General features: G+C 55.6%; 1 protein-coding gene across 1 annotated transcript; it reads right to left on the minus strand.

The window, feature by feature from the left end:
- Positions 1 to 4,630: 4,630 nt before the first annotated feature.
- Positions 4,631 to 10,602, minus strand: CREG1 (cellular repressor of E1A stimulated genes 1). The gene is made up of 3 exons (XM_056108560.1): positions 10,216 to 10,602; positions 6,947 to 7,066; positions 4,631 to 4,819 (listed from the first exon to the last, which is right to left on the minus strand). Exons 1-3 carry the CDS (start codon positions 10,549 to 10,551, stop codon positions 4,631 to 4,633), a joined length of 645 nt encoding a protein of 214 aa, XP_055964535.1. The 5' UTR covers positions 10,552 to 10,602.
- Positions 10,603 to 14,204: the final 3,602 nt, after the last annotated feature.

Raw genomic sequence — 14,204 nt, forward strand, 5'->3', positions numbered from 1 at the left:
TGAGGCTTGGGGCTGCGCGCGGGCGTGTGTTTGTAGCTGCTCCCCCGTCTCCCCGCCCCCAATTCTTCTCTGCAGTACCTTCCCCGGGGAGCGTTTGTCTGTGCCCCGCGCTGGGCCCTGGACGGGCCCTGGACAGGCGGCCGCGTCCCCTGCCCCGCCGGGGAAAGGCTGGGCCCGCACATTTGGATGGAACTCAACTTGGACTTCGCCAGCTGTTGCCGCTCAAGCACGGGAGAAATGTGTGATCGCTCAGGAAAAAAATTAAAAAAAAAAAAGAATAAATACTTGAGGGGTGGAAGGATAGTACAGTGGGGAGGGCGCACCTTGCAGGAGGCTGACCTGGGTTCGATCCCCGGCACCCCCATGGGATCCCACCAGGAGTGACCCCTAAGCTCAGAGGCAGGAGCAAGCCCTGAGCATCACCGGGTGTGGCCAGAATACGAGAGAGAGAGAGAGAGAGAGAGAGAGAGGGAGACAGACAGACAGACAGGAGAGATAGAGAGAGCAACAGAGAGACAGTAGGGGGAGAGGGAGAGAGAGAGGGAGAGGGAAAGAGAGAGAGGAAGAGAGAGGGAGAGAGAAGGAGAAAGGGAGAGGGAGAGAGGGAAAGAGGAAGAGGAGAAAGAGGGAGACATGGAGAGGAGGGAAAGGAGAGAGAAGGGGGGGAGGGGGGCAGAGGGCTGAAACAAAGATGCAGCCAAGAGCTGGCACAAAGGTTTAGGCTCTTGACCCCGGCTGACCCTAGTTTGATCCCCAGCTCCCCCTAAGGTCCAGAGCGCCTCCATTTGTACCCCTCCCCCAAAAAGAAAATTATCCAAGGAGTAGTAAGGCTTCTATGAAACAAACTAAAACTTGATTGAAAAACAAAGGTCAGGGGGCTGGAGCGATAGCACAGTGGGGAGGGCGTTTCCCTGGCACACGGCTAACCCGGGTTTGATTCCCAGCATCCCCTAGGGTCCCCCGAGCACCACCAGGAGTGATTCCTGAGTGCAGAGCCAGGAGGAACCCCTGTGCATCGCCCGGTGTGACCCAAAGAGCAAAACAAAACAAAACAAAACAAAAACAATGATCAGGAGAACTGGAGCACAACACAGTGGGGGTGGGGGGTACTATTTACCCTGCACACGGCTCACTCGGGTTTGATCCCCGGCATCCCATAGGGTCCCCGAGCCCCGCCAGGAGTGATCCCTGACTGCAGAGCCAGGAGTCAGCCCTGAGCATCGCTGGGTGTGGCCCACCAATTTAAAAAGCAAGCAAGCAAACACAAACATTTGGGGTGATGGGGATGGAGAAGCATACACAGGCATCCACCAACGCTTCGGCCACCTCTCCCAGCCTCGGGGCTCCTGGGGACACTGTCCGGGAAAACTTCCTCCCCTCGAGTTCCCCCCCCAGGGCTACTCCCGACTGACCCGGTGTCTCCTTGGGAAAATGCCACCTCCCAGCCGAACCTAGACCAAGTCCCCTCCTGCAGACCCCAAGTCCCATCTTCCAGGGAGACCCCAGCTGCCGCATGTGGGTGTCACTAGCATCTTTTGCCAAGGGGCCAGACGGGGCAGGCGAGGGGTGACTGGCAGGACCACCCAGATCTCGACAGCCCAGGGCCCCTGGTCCCAGAGACAGGCCCGTAAGGGGCCACTCATGGTGAGTCAGCTCCCGGGTACCAGGCAAAAGGCAGTGTCGAGCGCCCTCTGCTGGCCACCTCGCAAATACCCGGGACTCAGGTTTGCAAATAGAAAGTGTTCTGGGGGGGAATAGAGGGTTGGGGAGGGGACGCGGGTCCCCCCACTGAGCTCATCTCGATCCACTTTCACTGGGATTTCTTTTACCCTGTCAACATTATCGTGACATTTGACAAAACTGTTACTCGAGGGGCTGGAGCGATGTTCCAGCAGGGAGGGTGTTTGCCTTGCATGCGGCCGACGTGGGTTCGATTCCCAGCATCCCATAGGGTCCCCCTGAGCACCGCCAGGAGTGATTCCTGAGTGCAGAGCCAGGAGTCAGCCCTGTGCATCGCCGGATGTGACCCAAAAAGAAAAAAAAAATTTAAGAAATCAAATAAATAGAAATTTTAAGATGAACCCACCACAGGTGTGAGAAGATGACTTTAATATCCAAAGAGCAAATCTCTCTCGGGGCCCAGGAGGGACGAGAGCCGTGGCTTTATGCAAAGTAAAGGAGGGTCTTGGGGTTTCCTGCTGCCCTGCGGGTCCACATCCAGATTCAAGCCTCATGAAAGACCCCCGGAAACGGAGCCCCCACCTGAGACCCTCCGTCTTCCTCCACCCCGCCAGGGGCCACGACAAAGGGCCAAGGGCGCTGAGAAAGTCTGCATCCACTTGGGCGGGGAAACCAGACGCAGGAGAAGTTTTGTGAATCTGCACTGTTCGGGGTCATGATCACTTTAGATTTGCACCGTTAAAAAACTTTTGTTCTGAAGGCACAGTGGTGCCCCCTGGTGGAGAGATGAATCTCTGCAGGCCAGTGAGACCAGCTGATGTCCAGGGGGCGGTCATGGTGACTATCCAGCAGGGTCCCCTGGGGATGCGTCACCGCTGTCTTGGTGGGATTTCCCAGGGTTTCTGGTGCCAGGGAGCCCCTCTGCCTGCACCGGCAGCAGTGGAGGGTGTTGGGGGAATGGAACCTTCTCCTGTCCGGAAGCTTCCAGAAAGAAAGAAGGCGGAGTGCCAGATTGAGGTGGGAACCCAGGGCACGCGGGACCTTCGATCGCAATGCAAGGAAATGGCTTCTTCAGACTGGGGTGGGGGGGAGTCGGAAGAAAGAGAAAACCCTAGAAACTCCGTCGGCACAGAACAGGAAAGATCCGGGTCAATTCCAAGAGCAAGCAGGCACCAGGCCCCGAGAAGCTTCCAGAGAAACACCACCACGGTCACTCCCGCCGTCCGGGGTTGCTTCTCGGGTGTCCAGAGGTGTCTAGGGCTCACCTGTGGGGAAGCGAGAGTGTTTGTGACATGGGACTGAGGTCGGGGACACAAACGGGAGTGACGGGACCACGGCCTGGGCTGAGCCGCACCGGGAGGGGCCACTTGATTTCTCACGCAGGCCCGGGACCCCCGTGCCCACACCCACGCCCACACGCGCAGCCCAACCTCTTCAATTTCCTGTGAGGAAGGGCGGGGGGGCTGGGCACCCCGGGACCTCTCGTCACCCCATCCTTGCCAGGGGCACCCAGGGAGAGACAGGGCCGGGGCTCAGAGCAAGCAGGGCAGAGACGACGCCTCAAGTCCCTGCTTTGAACTCCCCATTTGAAAGGTCAGTGCATTCTCGGGGTCTTGGCACATGGGGGACACAGGAGGAACCCCTCAGAGAGACGCCTCCCCCATCAGCCCTCCAGCCTGCAGAGACACTTTCCCAAAGGACACCCCCCTCCAGGGCTGGAGCCATAGCACAGCGGGGAGGGCCGACCTTGCACGCAGCCGACCCGGGTTTGATCCCCGGCATCCCATAGGGTCCCCCTGAGCACTGCCAGGAGTAATTCCTGAGTGCATGAGCCAGGAGGAACCCCTGTGCATCGCCGGGTGGGACCCAGAAAGCAAAAGAAAAAAATTAAAGACACCCCCCCCTGCCCTGAGCACACACCATGGTGGGCCTTGACGACCCCAGGACTGATAGCCCCCCCCAGACTATCCAGGGCCTGGTGGTGGGGCATCAGCCTCTTGGGGGACTACAGAATGCGGGGCTGGCTCCCGGGATGTACACACAGACCCCCCCAGTGCTCGAATAGCCACCAGCCTGGCTGATGCGACCCCAGATCCCGAAACAGGCCCAAGCCTGGGGCACTACTCACAAGGGCAGCTGGGGATTCTGAGAAACGCCCCCCCCCCCCCACTTCCAAGAGATGGAATGTGGCAGCCCTGACCCAGCACCATGGGCACAAAGCCCTCCCTTGCAAGCAGCGATGTCCAGCCACTGCCCCGGGCCTGCAACTTGCACCCAGGCCATCCCATCTGCGGTCAGGGCAGCTGCCTTCACCCAGCATGTAGAGGCCCAGGTCTGGCTGGCCACCCTCAGACCCCCGCTAACCCCCAGAGCCGGCCCCGCCTCGGCGAAGTCAGGGCCCCGTCAGCAGCCTGTGACCGTGGTGGCGGTATGGGCTACCCTGACCCCTTGTGCATCGCGCAGAAGCAGGTGTGACCTAAGGGAGATGCCCCCAGACGGAGCACAGCACAGCAGGGCAGGTAGGCAGCTGACCCGGCTCATTCCCAGCACAGGAAGCCCCCAAGCGTCACCAGAAGTGACCCCCAAGTGCACAGCACCGCCGGGTGTGGCCCAGAGCCCCACAGATGCTCTGGGGCCACCACACAAGCTTCAGAAGTATGCAGGGGTCATCACAGCCACAACCAGGGCGGACGCACGCCTGGGAGGCACCCAGCAGGGCTCCAGCTCCGAGCACCCGCAGGTGCAATCCTGGAGGCCTCCAGCACCTCTAGAGGTGGTCCAGGTGGATCCCGGAACTGTTGGGGGGTCCCCAGCCCCCCATCCCGGGCACAAGCCTTGTTTGGCCCAGGAGTTCCCCAGGAGGGCCCCCAGGTGTCACGCCCACTGCCTGGGAAGTGAGATAACATCCTCCGGGGGGCCCGGGGGCCCCCGCCCGGGGGAAGGCGCGCACTCACTGGAAGGTGACGTTGTAGTACTCCGCGGGTGTCACTGTCTTCGGGCCCCCAAAGTAGTCCACCACCCAGATGTTGGTGATGTCCAGCTTGGCGAAGAACCAGTTGTGGCTGGCCGGCCAGGTCTTCATCTCGGGGTGCCGGATGAACAGCGCCTGCTTCGCCAAGTCCAGCTCTGTCTCGTTCACCTGCAGGACGGGCGGCAGGAACTTAAAATTCTCTCTTGGGACCAGAGCAATGGGGAGAGTGCTTGCCTTGCAAGTGGCTGACCCCGGTTTGATCCCTGGCATCCCATAGGGTCCCCAAGAGTGATCCCTGAGTGCAAAGCCAGAAGAAACCCCTGAGCATCACCAGGTGCCAAAAAATAAATAAATTCTCCCTCTCTTGCCTTCTCTCTTTAAGTGAGATGCACGATGGCCCCATGAGCGCCAAAAAAGCAACTATTACTATTTCTACTACAATTATTACTACTGTTTTTGCTATCACTACTACCGATACTACTATTGCTACTATTATTAATATTACCACTACTGTTGCTACTATTGCTGCTACTGTTACTACTCTTATTGTTGCTGGTCCTACTTGTTGCTACTGTTACTGCTATTACTAATGGTAGCAACTACTGTTGCTACTTTTGTTGCTACTGTTGCTGCTATCATGGCTATTGTTACTATCACTACTCTTGCTACTATTACTGCTACTGTTGCTACTTTTGTTGCTACTGTTGCTGCTATCATGGCTATTGTTACTATCACTACTCTTGCTACTATTACTGCTACTGTTGCTACTTTTGTTGCTACTGTTGCTGCTATCATGGCTATTGTTACTATCACTACTCTTGCTACTATTACTGCTACTGTTGCTACTTTTGTTGCTACTGTTGCTGCTATCATGGCTATTGTTACTATCACTACTCTTGCTACTATTACTGCTACTGTTGCTACTTTTGTTGCTACTGTTACTACTACTATGGCTATTGTTACTATCACTACTGTTGCTACTATTACTGCTACTGTTGCTACTACTGCTGCTATTGTTGCTACTATCACCCTAGTTAATGGAGGACAGTGCAGTGCTATAGCGTTTCCCAGGACCCCTAGCTGCCCTGTGGGCAGTGCTCCGAGCAGGCAGCAGTAACGTCAAAGTGAGACTTGTTGTTACTGTTTTTGGCATCTCGAATATGCCACAGGGAGCTTGCCAGGCTCTGCCTACCACAGTTACTATAGTTACTACAATTACTGCTGTTTCTACTACCGTTGCTACTGCTGTTGTTACTGTTACTATTACTATTATTGTTACTGCCACGACTGAGATACAGCACACACAGAGCCGCTTGTCTACGTTAGGTGTCCAAGACCAGATTCAATCAATCTGTACCTCACAAAAACAAAACAAAGCCATGGTCAATTTAATTAATATCCATCACACTGATTTTTCCCCACCTCTTCCTTTTTCAATTTTCCCCCTTCCTCTTTGTCTTTGGGATGAGAGCTTTTAAAATACAAATCCTGATGCTTACGGAGTGGATGGTCCTTCCCAGAGCATCAGAGCTGGACGTCAGAATCTTTCCTGGTAGACCTCACGCAGTAAGACCGGGTCACCTTCACTGCCTCACAGCCACACAGAAATTCCCTCTCATTTTCCCTTTTTTAGGGATGTGGCTTAAAAGGGCTGGAGCGATAGCACAGTGGTAGGGCGTTTGCCTTGCACGCAGCCTGCCCGGCTGAGCTGGGTTCGATTCCTCCGTCCCTCTTGGAGAGCCCGGCAAGCAACCGAGAGTATCTCGCCCGCATGGCAAAGCCTGGCAAGTACCCGTGACATATTCAATATGCCAAAACACAGTAACAACAAGTCTCACAATGGAGACGTTACTGGGCCTGCTCGAGCAAATCGATGAACAACGGGAGGACAGTGACAGTGAGAGTAGCTTAAAAAATCAGTGTGACGGATGCTAATTGAATTAACCATGGATTAGGGGGATGGCCAGACTGGGGATTCCCTGGGGCTCAGGGTGCTACTCCTGGAGGGATCGGGGAGACCCTCTGTGACATCAGGCATTGAGCCTCTGTGACCTTGGCCACGCAGAGCTAGCGCCTGGGGCAATAGCCCAGCACTCGGGCATCTGCCTTGCCAATGGCCAAGCTGGATTCAATCCCGGCATCCCACAGGGTCCCCTGAGCACTGCCAGGAGTGAGTCAGGAGGAACCCCTGAGCACCACCGGGTGTCACCCAAAAAGGAAAAAGAAAAAGGCCCAGTCAGGGCCTTCCCCCCACGTGGGGCATCCTTCTCACTTCCTGGACACGCCTCACCTTACCTTGGTCACGGTGCCTGAGAGGATCGTGTGCGCACACAGTGGGCTCTGGGCGTCAAACCCGTTCTTCCTGCAGAAGTTAGTCTGGGCCAGAGACAGGGTGAGCGTCGCGTTGGAGTCTGCCTGTGGAGAGCAAACAGACACGTCCTGGGAAATCTGTCTGTGGACAGGGAATACGGTCCTCGGCCACACACACAGGTCCTGGAGCTCGATCGTTCCTGCCACCAGATCTACGGGCGTTTCGAGAACGGAAGGGTCTGGGGTCCTTTCCCAAAAGACAGGGCTGGGGAAGGGGTTGAAATTCAAAATGAACCATGGGCTGGAGTAATAGTACAGCGGGTAGGGCGTTTGCCTTGCACGCGGCCAACCTGGGTTCAATCCCCAGCATCCCATAGGGTTCCCCGAGCACCACCAGTATCCTTTATAGCCCCCTCAAGCCCCACCAGGAGTGATCCCCGAGCACTGCTGGGGATGGCCCCCTCCAAAACAAACAAAATGTATCAGGATTGTTCCACAAGCCAGCTAGGCAGTTTAGGCAAGAAACCGCTGAATCACGCTGCCAGGTTATCTCCGGGTGACAGAGAGCCCATGTGACCCGGACACTAGAGAAGTAAAGAATTGCAGAACCGGACTCTGTCCCGAGGGTGACCCAGGGAAGGACTCAGGGCGTGACAAAGCCAAACTTGCAAAAGGGCTCCCTCAGTCCAATTTTCAAACCAATTTCCGGCACCCAACTCCAACCTCTGCCTCCCCTTGGCTTTTCTGACTCAGCATTTTTTGGGGGGGTCACACCCAGCAATGCACAGGGGTCACTCCTGGCTCATGCACTCAGGAATTACTCCTGGCGGTGCTCGGGGGACCCTATGGGATGCTGAGAATCGAACCCGGGTCAGCTGCGTGCAAGGCAAATGCCCTCCCCTCTGTACTATTGCTCCAGCCCCATGACTCAGCACTTTTGATTCTCTCATGACTCAGTGGGGAAGCGGTTCTCTGAGTCAGCAGAACAGCCTTGAAATCACGCGGGTCCCCATTTGTGTCTGTCAATGCGACTTGAGCTCCCAGCAAAAAAAGGTGGGGGTGGGTTCGAGTAGGGTCTGTCTGTCCCTTCTGAGTTTAGGGTACATCTGGTTTTTTTTTTTTTTGGTCATACCCAGCAATGCACAGGGGTTAATCCTGGCTCTGCACTCAGGAATCACTCCTGACAGTGCTCGGGGGACCATATGGGATGTTGGGAATCGAACCCGGGTCGGCCCTGTGCAAGGCAAACGCCCTCCCCACTGTGCTATCGCTCCAGACCCAGTTTAGGGTGCATCTTAAGTCTCCTAACAGAGGACCTGACTGATAGCACAGTGGGGAGGGCGTTTACTTTGCTCTCAGCCCGACCCGGGTTCAATCCCTAGCACCCCATCGGGTCCCCCGAGCACCACCCAGAGTGATTCCTGAGTGCAGAGGTGGGAGGAACCCCTGAGCATCACCAGGTGTGGCCACAAACAAACCAAAGTCACATGAACAGGGAAGGAGAGAAATCGAGGGGGAGGGTTCGATTCCCAGCATTCCATGTGGTCCTCTGAGCACCGCTAGAAATTCCTGTGCATCGCCGGGTGTGACCCTATCACCATCACTATCACTATCCTCCCATTGTTCGCCGATTTGCTTGAGCGGGCCCAGTAACATTGTGAGACTTGTTACTGTGTTTGGCATATCGAATGCGCCACGGGGAGCTCGCCAGGCTTTGCCGTGTGGGTGAGATACTCTCGGTAGTTTGCCGGGCTCTCCAAGAGGAGCAGAGGAATAGAACTCAAGTCAGCTGGGTCAGCTGCGTGCAAGGCAAACGCCCTACCCACTGGGCTATCGCTCCAGCCCGTGACCCAAAAGGCAAAAAAAAAAGAAAAGAAAAGAAAAGAAAAGAAATCGAGGGGGAGAAGATGCAGATGGGGGTGGGGTGGGGGTGTTAAGAAGGGCAGAGGTTTAGGGCACATGGGGGGGCACATCTATGTAGGGGACATGTCAATCACATCGAGAGGAGACCCCCAAATAACACCAAACAAGAACACGGGGTTCAGAGCAACCAGCGAATCCAGTCCATGAATCCCAGACCCCAGGACCAGCCGCGGGCTCAGTTTAAACAGTTCTACTGAGGGGCTGGAGCGATAGCACGGCGGGGAGGGCATTTGCCTTGCACGCGACCGACCAGGGTTCGATTCCCAGCATCCCATATGGTCCCCTGAGCACCACCAGGAGTAACTCCTGAGTGCAGAGCCAGGAGGAAGCCCTGTGCATCGCCGAGTGTGACCCAAAAAGCAATAAATAAACAAATATATTTAAAAATAAATGAACAGTTCTACTGATGTCCGGACCAGGCCTTGGAAACTGGGACCTTAGGAGGGGCGGCCACAACGGACCCAGGTTCCTGAATAAGACTCTCCTTGAGGGCCAGAGCGATAGCACGGCGGGGAGGGCGTTTGCCTTGCACGCGACCGACCAGGGTTCGATTCCCAGCATCCCATATGGTCCCCTGAGCACCACCAGGAGTAACTCCTGAGTGCAGAGCCAGGAGGAAGCCCTGTGCATCGCCGAGTGTGACCCAAAAAGCAATAAATAAACAAATATATTTAAAAATAAATGAACAGTTCTACTGATGTCCGGACCAGGCCTTGGAAACTGGGACCTTAGGAGGGGCGGCCACAACGGACCCAGGTTCCTGAATAAGACTCTCCTTGAGGGCCTGAGCGATAGCACGGCGGGGAGGGCGTTTGCCTTGCACTCGGCCGACTTGGGTTCGACCCCGGCATCCCATATGGTCCCCCCAACACCACCAGGAGTGAATCCTGAGTGCAGAGCCAGGAGTCAGCCCTGAGCATCGCTGGGTGTGGCCCCAAAAGCAAAAAAAAAAAAATGGAAAAGAAAAGAAAAGTAAAAAAAAACACAACCCAAAAAATAAGCCAAAAAAATCAGGGGCTGGAGAGATAGCACAGCGGGTAGGGCGTTTGCCTTGCACACGGCGAACCCGGGTTCGACTGCCAGCACCCCATATGGTCCCCTGAGCACCGCCAGGAGTAACTCCTGAGTGCAGAGCCAGGAGGAAGCCCTGTGCATCGCCGGGTGCTCGAACCGCTGCCCCTTCCCACTACTTGGAGGGCCCAGGGGGGTGTGTCCCCTTCCCCAGATGGGCCTGACTGGCAACCTCCGGGGTGGGTCCGCTGAGGACTGGCGCCTCCTCGGCAGGGGGGCCCGCGGTGCGGTTCCCCATGGAATCCCCGCGCAGTGCTCACCTGCAGGTTGCCCACAAGCTGCTGCATGGGGCTCAAGTAGAAGTAGGGTACCCCGCGGCCCGCGCCCGGGGGCCCGTCGCTCAGCGACAGCACGTCGGCGAAGGGCAGGCCGCGCACCGCCGGCTCCGTGGACGTGGTGGCCAGCGCGCCCCAGTCGCAGACGTGCGTCACGAAGCGGGCCACGCGCGCCGCGTCCTCGCGGGGCGGCAGCGGCGGCAGCCGGGCCTCGGGGCCCCAGTCCCCGTGGCCGCGGCCACCGCGGGCCCGCGCCGGCGTCCCCAGCAGCGCCACAAGCGCCCACGCCAGCAGGACACGCGCGAGGGGCGACCTGGCCATGGTGGAGCCCGGGGACCGTGTCCGCGCCCGGCCACCCCGCGGGGACACCCGGCTCCCTCGGGCCACGCCCATCGCGTGGTTCCGCCTCCCGCTGAGAGTCTTGATTGGTTCCGCGCGCTCCTGCCCCGCCCACCTCAAGCGATCTCTGCCCATGATTGGTCAAATATGCTCGGGGGGTCCGCCTACCTGCGAAGGCCCCGCCCTTTTCGGGAGTGAGCTAGGATTGGTGGAGCCGCTGGGAATCCGCCCACTCTCCGAGAAGGGCCAATCGGAGGCAGGAATTTGAGGGGGCGGGTTCCTTCGGGGCTGAACAACCTGCTGGGCCGGGGTTTGTTTATCCACTGTCCAGGGCCGGAATTTGTCCTAGATAGCAAGTCTCTTCTGTTTACCCAATCAGCAGACAGCGGCCTTGAGATTGAAAGCGACTTAAAGTCCTCGAACTTCAACCCTTGAGCACACCGCCTCCTGGGGGTTCCTCCAGATGCAGAGATAGCTGGTTTCTGGGAAGGAACGAGGCGTTTTGGGTTTCCTCCTGTTTCTTTCCTAAGCTCTTTGCCATCTGCAAAATAAGTAAACAAAAAGGCATCAGGCGATCCCGGGCAAAGGGACAGAAGCCTCTGAAAATCTGGATCTTATAAGCGCCTGGCCCCAGGGGGCTGTCAGAAATAAAGAGGATTGGGGCTGGAGCGATAGCATAGCGGGGAGGGTGTTTGCCTTGCACTCGGCCAACCAGGGTTCGATTCCCAGCACCCCATAGGGTCCCCTAAGCACCACCAGGAATAATTCCTGAGTGCATGAGCCAGGAGAAACCCCCGTGCATCGCCGGGTGTGACCCAAAAAGCAAAAAAAAAAAAATTAAATTAAATAAAAAAAAAAAAAACAAGATTGCTATTCTCTATCAGAAGGACGAAAATGATATTCCCTCCCCCCAGTGGTCAGTGGGCAGGAGAGGATGGTCAATCAGGCTGGGAGGCCATTTCTTCCACTTGCTTGCTCTGGATGATGATTCCACCCCTACCCCGTCCTTATAAAAATATTTTTTATTTACTTTTTTTTTCACTACACCTGGCAGTGCTCAGGGCTTTGTCCGGCTCTGTTCTCAAGGATCTCTCTTAATAGAGTTTGTGGGACCATATGCTGTGCAGGGGATGGAACCCAGGTGGGTTACATGCAAGTCAAATGCCTTCCTCATTGGACTAGCTCTCTGGTCCTTAAATGTTTGCCTCTTCTGGAAAAAGGTCCCTTCTAGATTGACATAGAATGATTGCACTCATTCTATAAAATAGCATAATATGAGACTGACATCCAAGAACAGTAGAGACAAGGGCCAGGAGTATTGCTCCATGGTTGGCAGCCTGTCTCATGAGCCGGGGGAGAAGGCAGCTGGGATAAAGAAGGGATCATTGATTCAGTGATGGTGAGGGATCGCTCGGGATGGGAGATGTGTGCTGAGAGTAGATCAAGGACCCAACGTGATGGCCTCTCAGTGTCTGTATTGCAAACCATGATGCCCCAAAGTTCAAACTCAATACATCAGGATCCTCCGTGAGCTGTATTACGGATTCACTACCAGGATCTCACCATTCTACAAAGAAGTGATCATCGATGTCAAGAGAGGGGTTCGGCAGGTTGATACCATTTCACCGAAACTCTTCAGTGCCACCCTCGAGAACATCATGCGACGACTGGAATGGGAAGGAATGGGAGTGAAGATAGATGGTCGGCAACTACACCACCTCCGCTTTGCTGACGACATTGTTCTAATAACACCAAACATCAGCCAAGCGGCACAAATGCTTACTGACTTCGACCGTGAGTGTGGAAAGTTTGAATTACAGCAGAATCTCACAAAGACAATGTTCATGAGAAACAGTCTTATTCCTGATGTTCCATTCACTCTCAACGGAATGACCATCTCCGAATGCAACAGTTATGCGTACCTAGAAGTCAACATGAGAAATGACCTGGCACCTGAGCTGCGCAGGAGGAAGAGAGCGGCTTGGAACACCTTCAAGAGCGTCGAAGAAATAACTAAGAGGATGAAGAATCTCCAGCTCCAAGCACATCTCTTTGATTGCATTGTTCTTCCTGCATTAACATATGCCTCAGAGACCTGGGCCCTATGAAAACAGGATGAGAACGCTATTCGGGTCTCCCAAAGAGGAATCGAAAGAGCTATGCTTGGAGTATCATGCTTCACTCAAATGAGAGAAAGAATCCGGAGTTCCGACCTCCGTCAATGCTCAAAAATCAGGGACGCTCTCTTGTTTGCCAAGGCGTCGAAAATCAGTTGGGCCAGACACATAATGAGATTTGGAGGTGACCGCGGGACTGGACTGGACTCCGTTACCGACTGGATTCCACAGGACATCAAAAGATCGTGTGGCTGCCCACCTACGAGATGGTCAGACTTCTTCGTCAAGACCCTGAACAATCGGTTTGAGGCTCTTCGTGTTCCTAGAACGAGCAGACGCCATTGGGCTACGCTAGCACGCAACAGGGATGAATGGAGACGTTACTGGCACCTGCTCGAGCAAATCGATGAGTAACGGCATATCAAGTGATCAAGTGATCAATGCCCAAAAGTAGAGAGAGAGAGTCTGGGGGAGATTGTCTGCCATAGAGGCAGGCGGAGGGTTGGGATGGGGGGATACTGGGGACATTGGTGGTGGAGAATGTGCCCTGGTGAAGGGATGGGTATTCAATCATTGTATGACTGAAACTCAAACATGAAAGTTTTGTAACTGTAGCTCACGGTATTTCAATTAAAAAAAAATACTGTCCTCCCGTTGTTCATCGATTTGCTCGAGCAGGCCCAGTAATGTCTCCATTTTGAGACTTGTTGTTACTGTGTTTGGCATATTGAATACGTCACAAGTAGCTTGCCAGGGGCGAGATACTCTCAGTAGCTTGCTGGGCTCTCTGAGAGGGGTGGAGGAATCGAACACAGCCCAGCTGGACTGGCAAGGCAAACGCCCTACCGCCGTGCTATGGCTCCAACCCCCCCCCCCCCAAAAAAAATCCCTTCCAGGGCTGGAGGGATACTACAGTGGGGAGGACTCTGACCTAGACCGGATTCCCCAGCACCCCCATAGGGTCCCCCAAGCCTGCCAGGAGTGATCCCTGAGCGCAGAACCAGGAGGAAGCCCTTGTGCACCGCCCTCACACCAAAAAATAAATAAATAAGGCCTCTCGCATTGTCTTCGGAGCTGCTGTCTCATATTCTTGGTAAATAAACATACTCCATTTCCTTATAAGTTTGGGGGGAGGGGGCCGGTTTTCATCGCTCTTCGCAGCTGTTGCTCGTTGGGAAATCCGCATGAGTTGATCCACAGGGTCAAGTCACACCACCTGCTCACGTGAGCCAGGTGGGGTGACAGGTGTGCGTGCCAGAGCCCGCCCCCGCCGCCTGGAATCCACCCTCTCCCTCTCCCCTCCCTGCCCCCCCCCACCCCCACCCCGTCCGGATTCCCGCGCCTGGGCGGGACCCGGGTGCTCAGACCCGGACTCTGGGGTGCCACTGCCCTCTGGTGGTCAGAGGCTGCCATGGCCCCTGCTTCTAGGTTCAAAACAGGTGTGACTATGGGGTTTCCTCGTTTTCTCTTTTTTTAAATTATCGGTTTCCTTCCTTTCTCTCTCTCTCCATCTCACTC

The sequence above is a fragment of the Sorex fumeus genome, unplaced genomic scaffold (assembly GCF_029834395.1).
Source record: "Sorex fumeus unplaced genomic scaffold, SorFum_2.1 ptg000226l, whole genome shotgun sequence".
Classification (NCBI taxonomy): domain Eukaryota; kingdom Metazoa; phylum Chordata; class Mammalia; order Eulipotyphla; family Soricidae; genus Sorex; species Sorex fumeus.

What these genes read in the sequence shown, in the direction of transcription:
- CREG1 (XM_056108560.1), bottom strand. Translation starts at nt 10,551, where the DNA reads ATGGCCAGGTCGCCCCTCGCGCGTGTCCTGCTGGCGTGGGCGCTTGTG. An exon ending in AGCTTGTGGGCAACCTGCAG is followed by an intron (nt 7,067 to 10,215) that starts GTGAGCACTGCG and finishes TGCTCTCCACAG; the next exon opens with GCAGACTCCAACGCGACGCT. An exon ending in TCTCAGGCACCGTGACCAAG is followed by an intron (nt 4,820 to 6,946) that starts GTAAGGTGAGGC and finishes CCCGTCCTGCAG; the next exon opens with GTGAACGAGACAGAGCTGGA.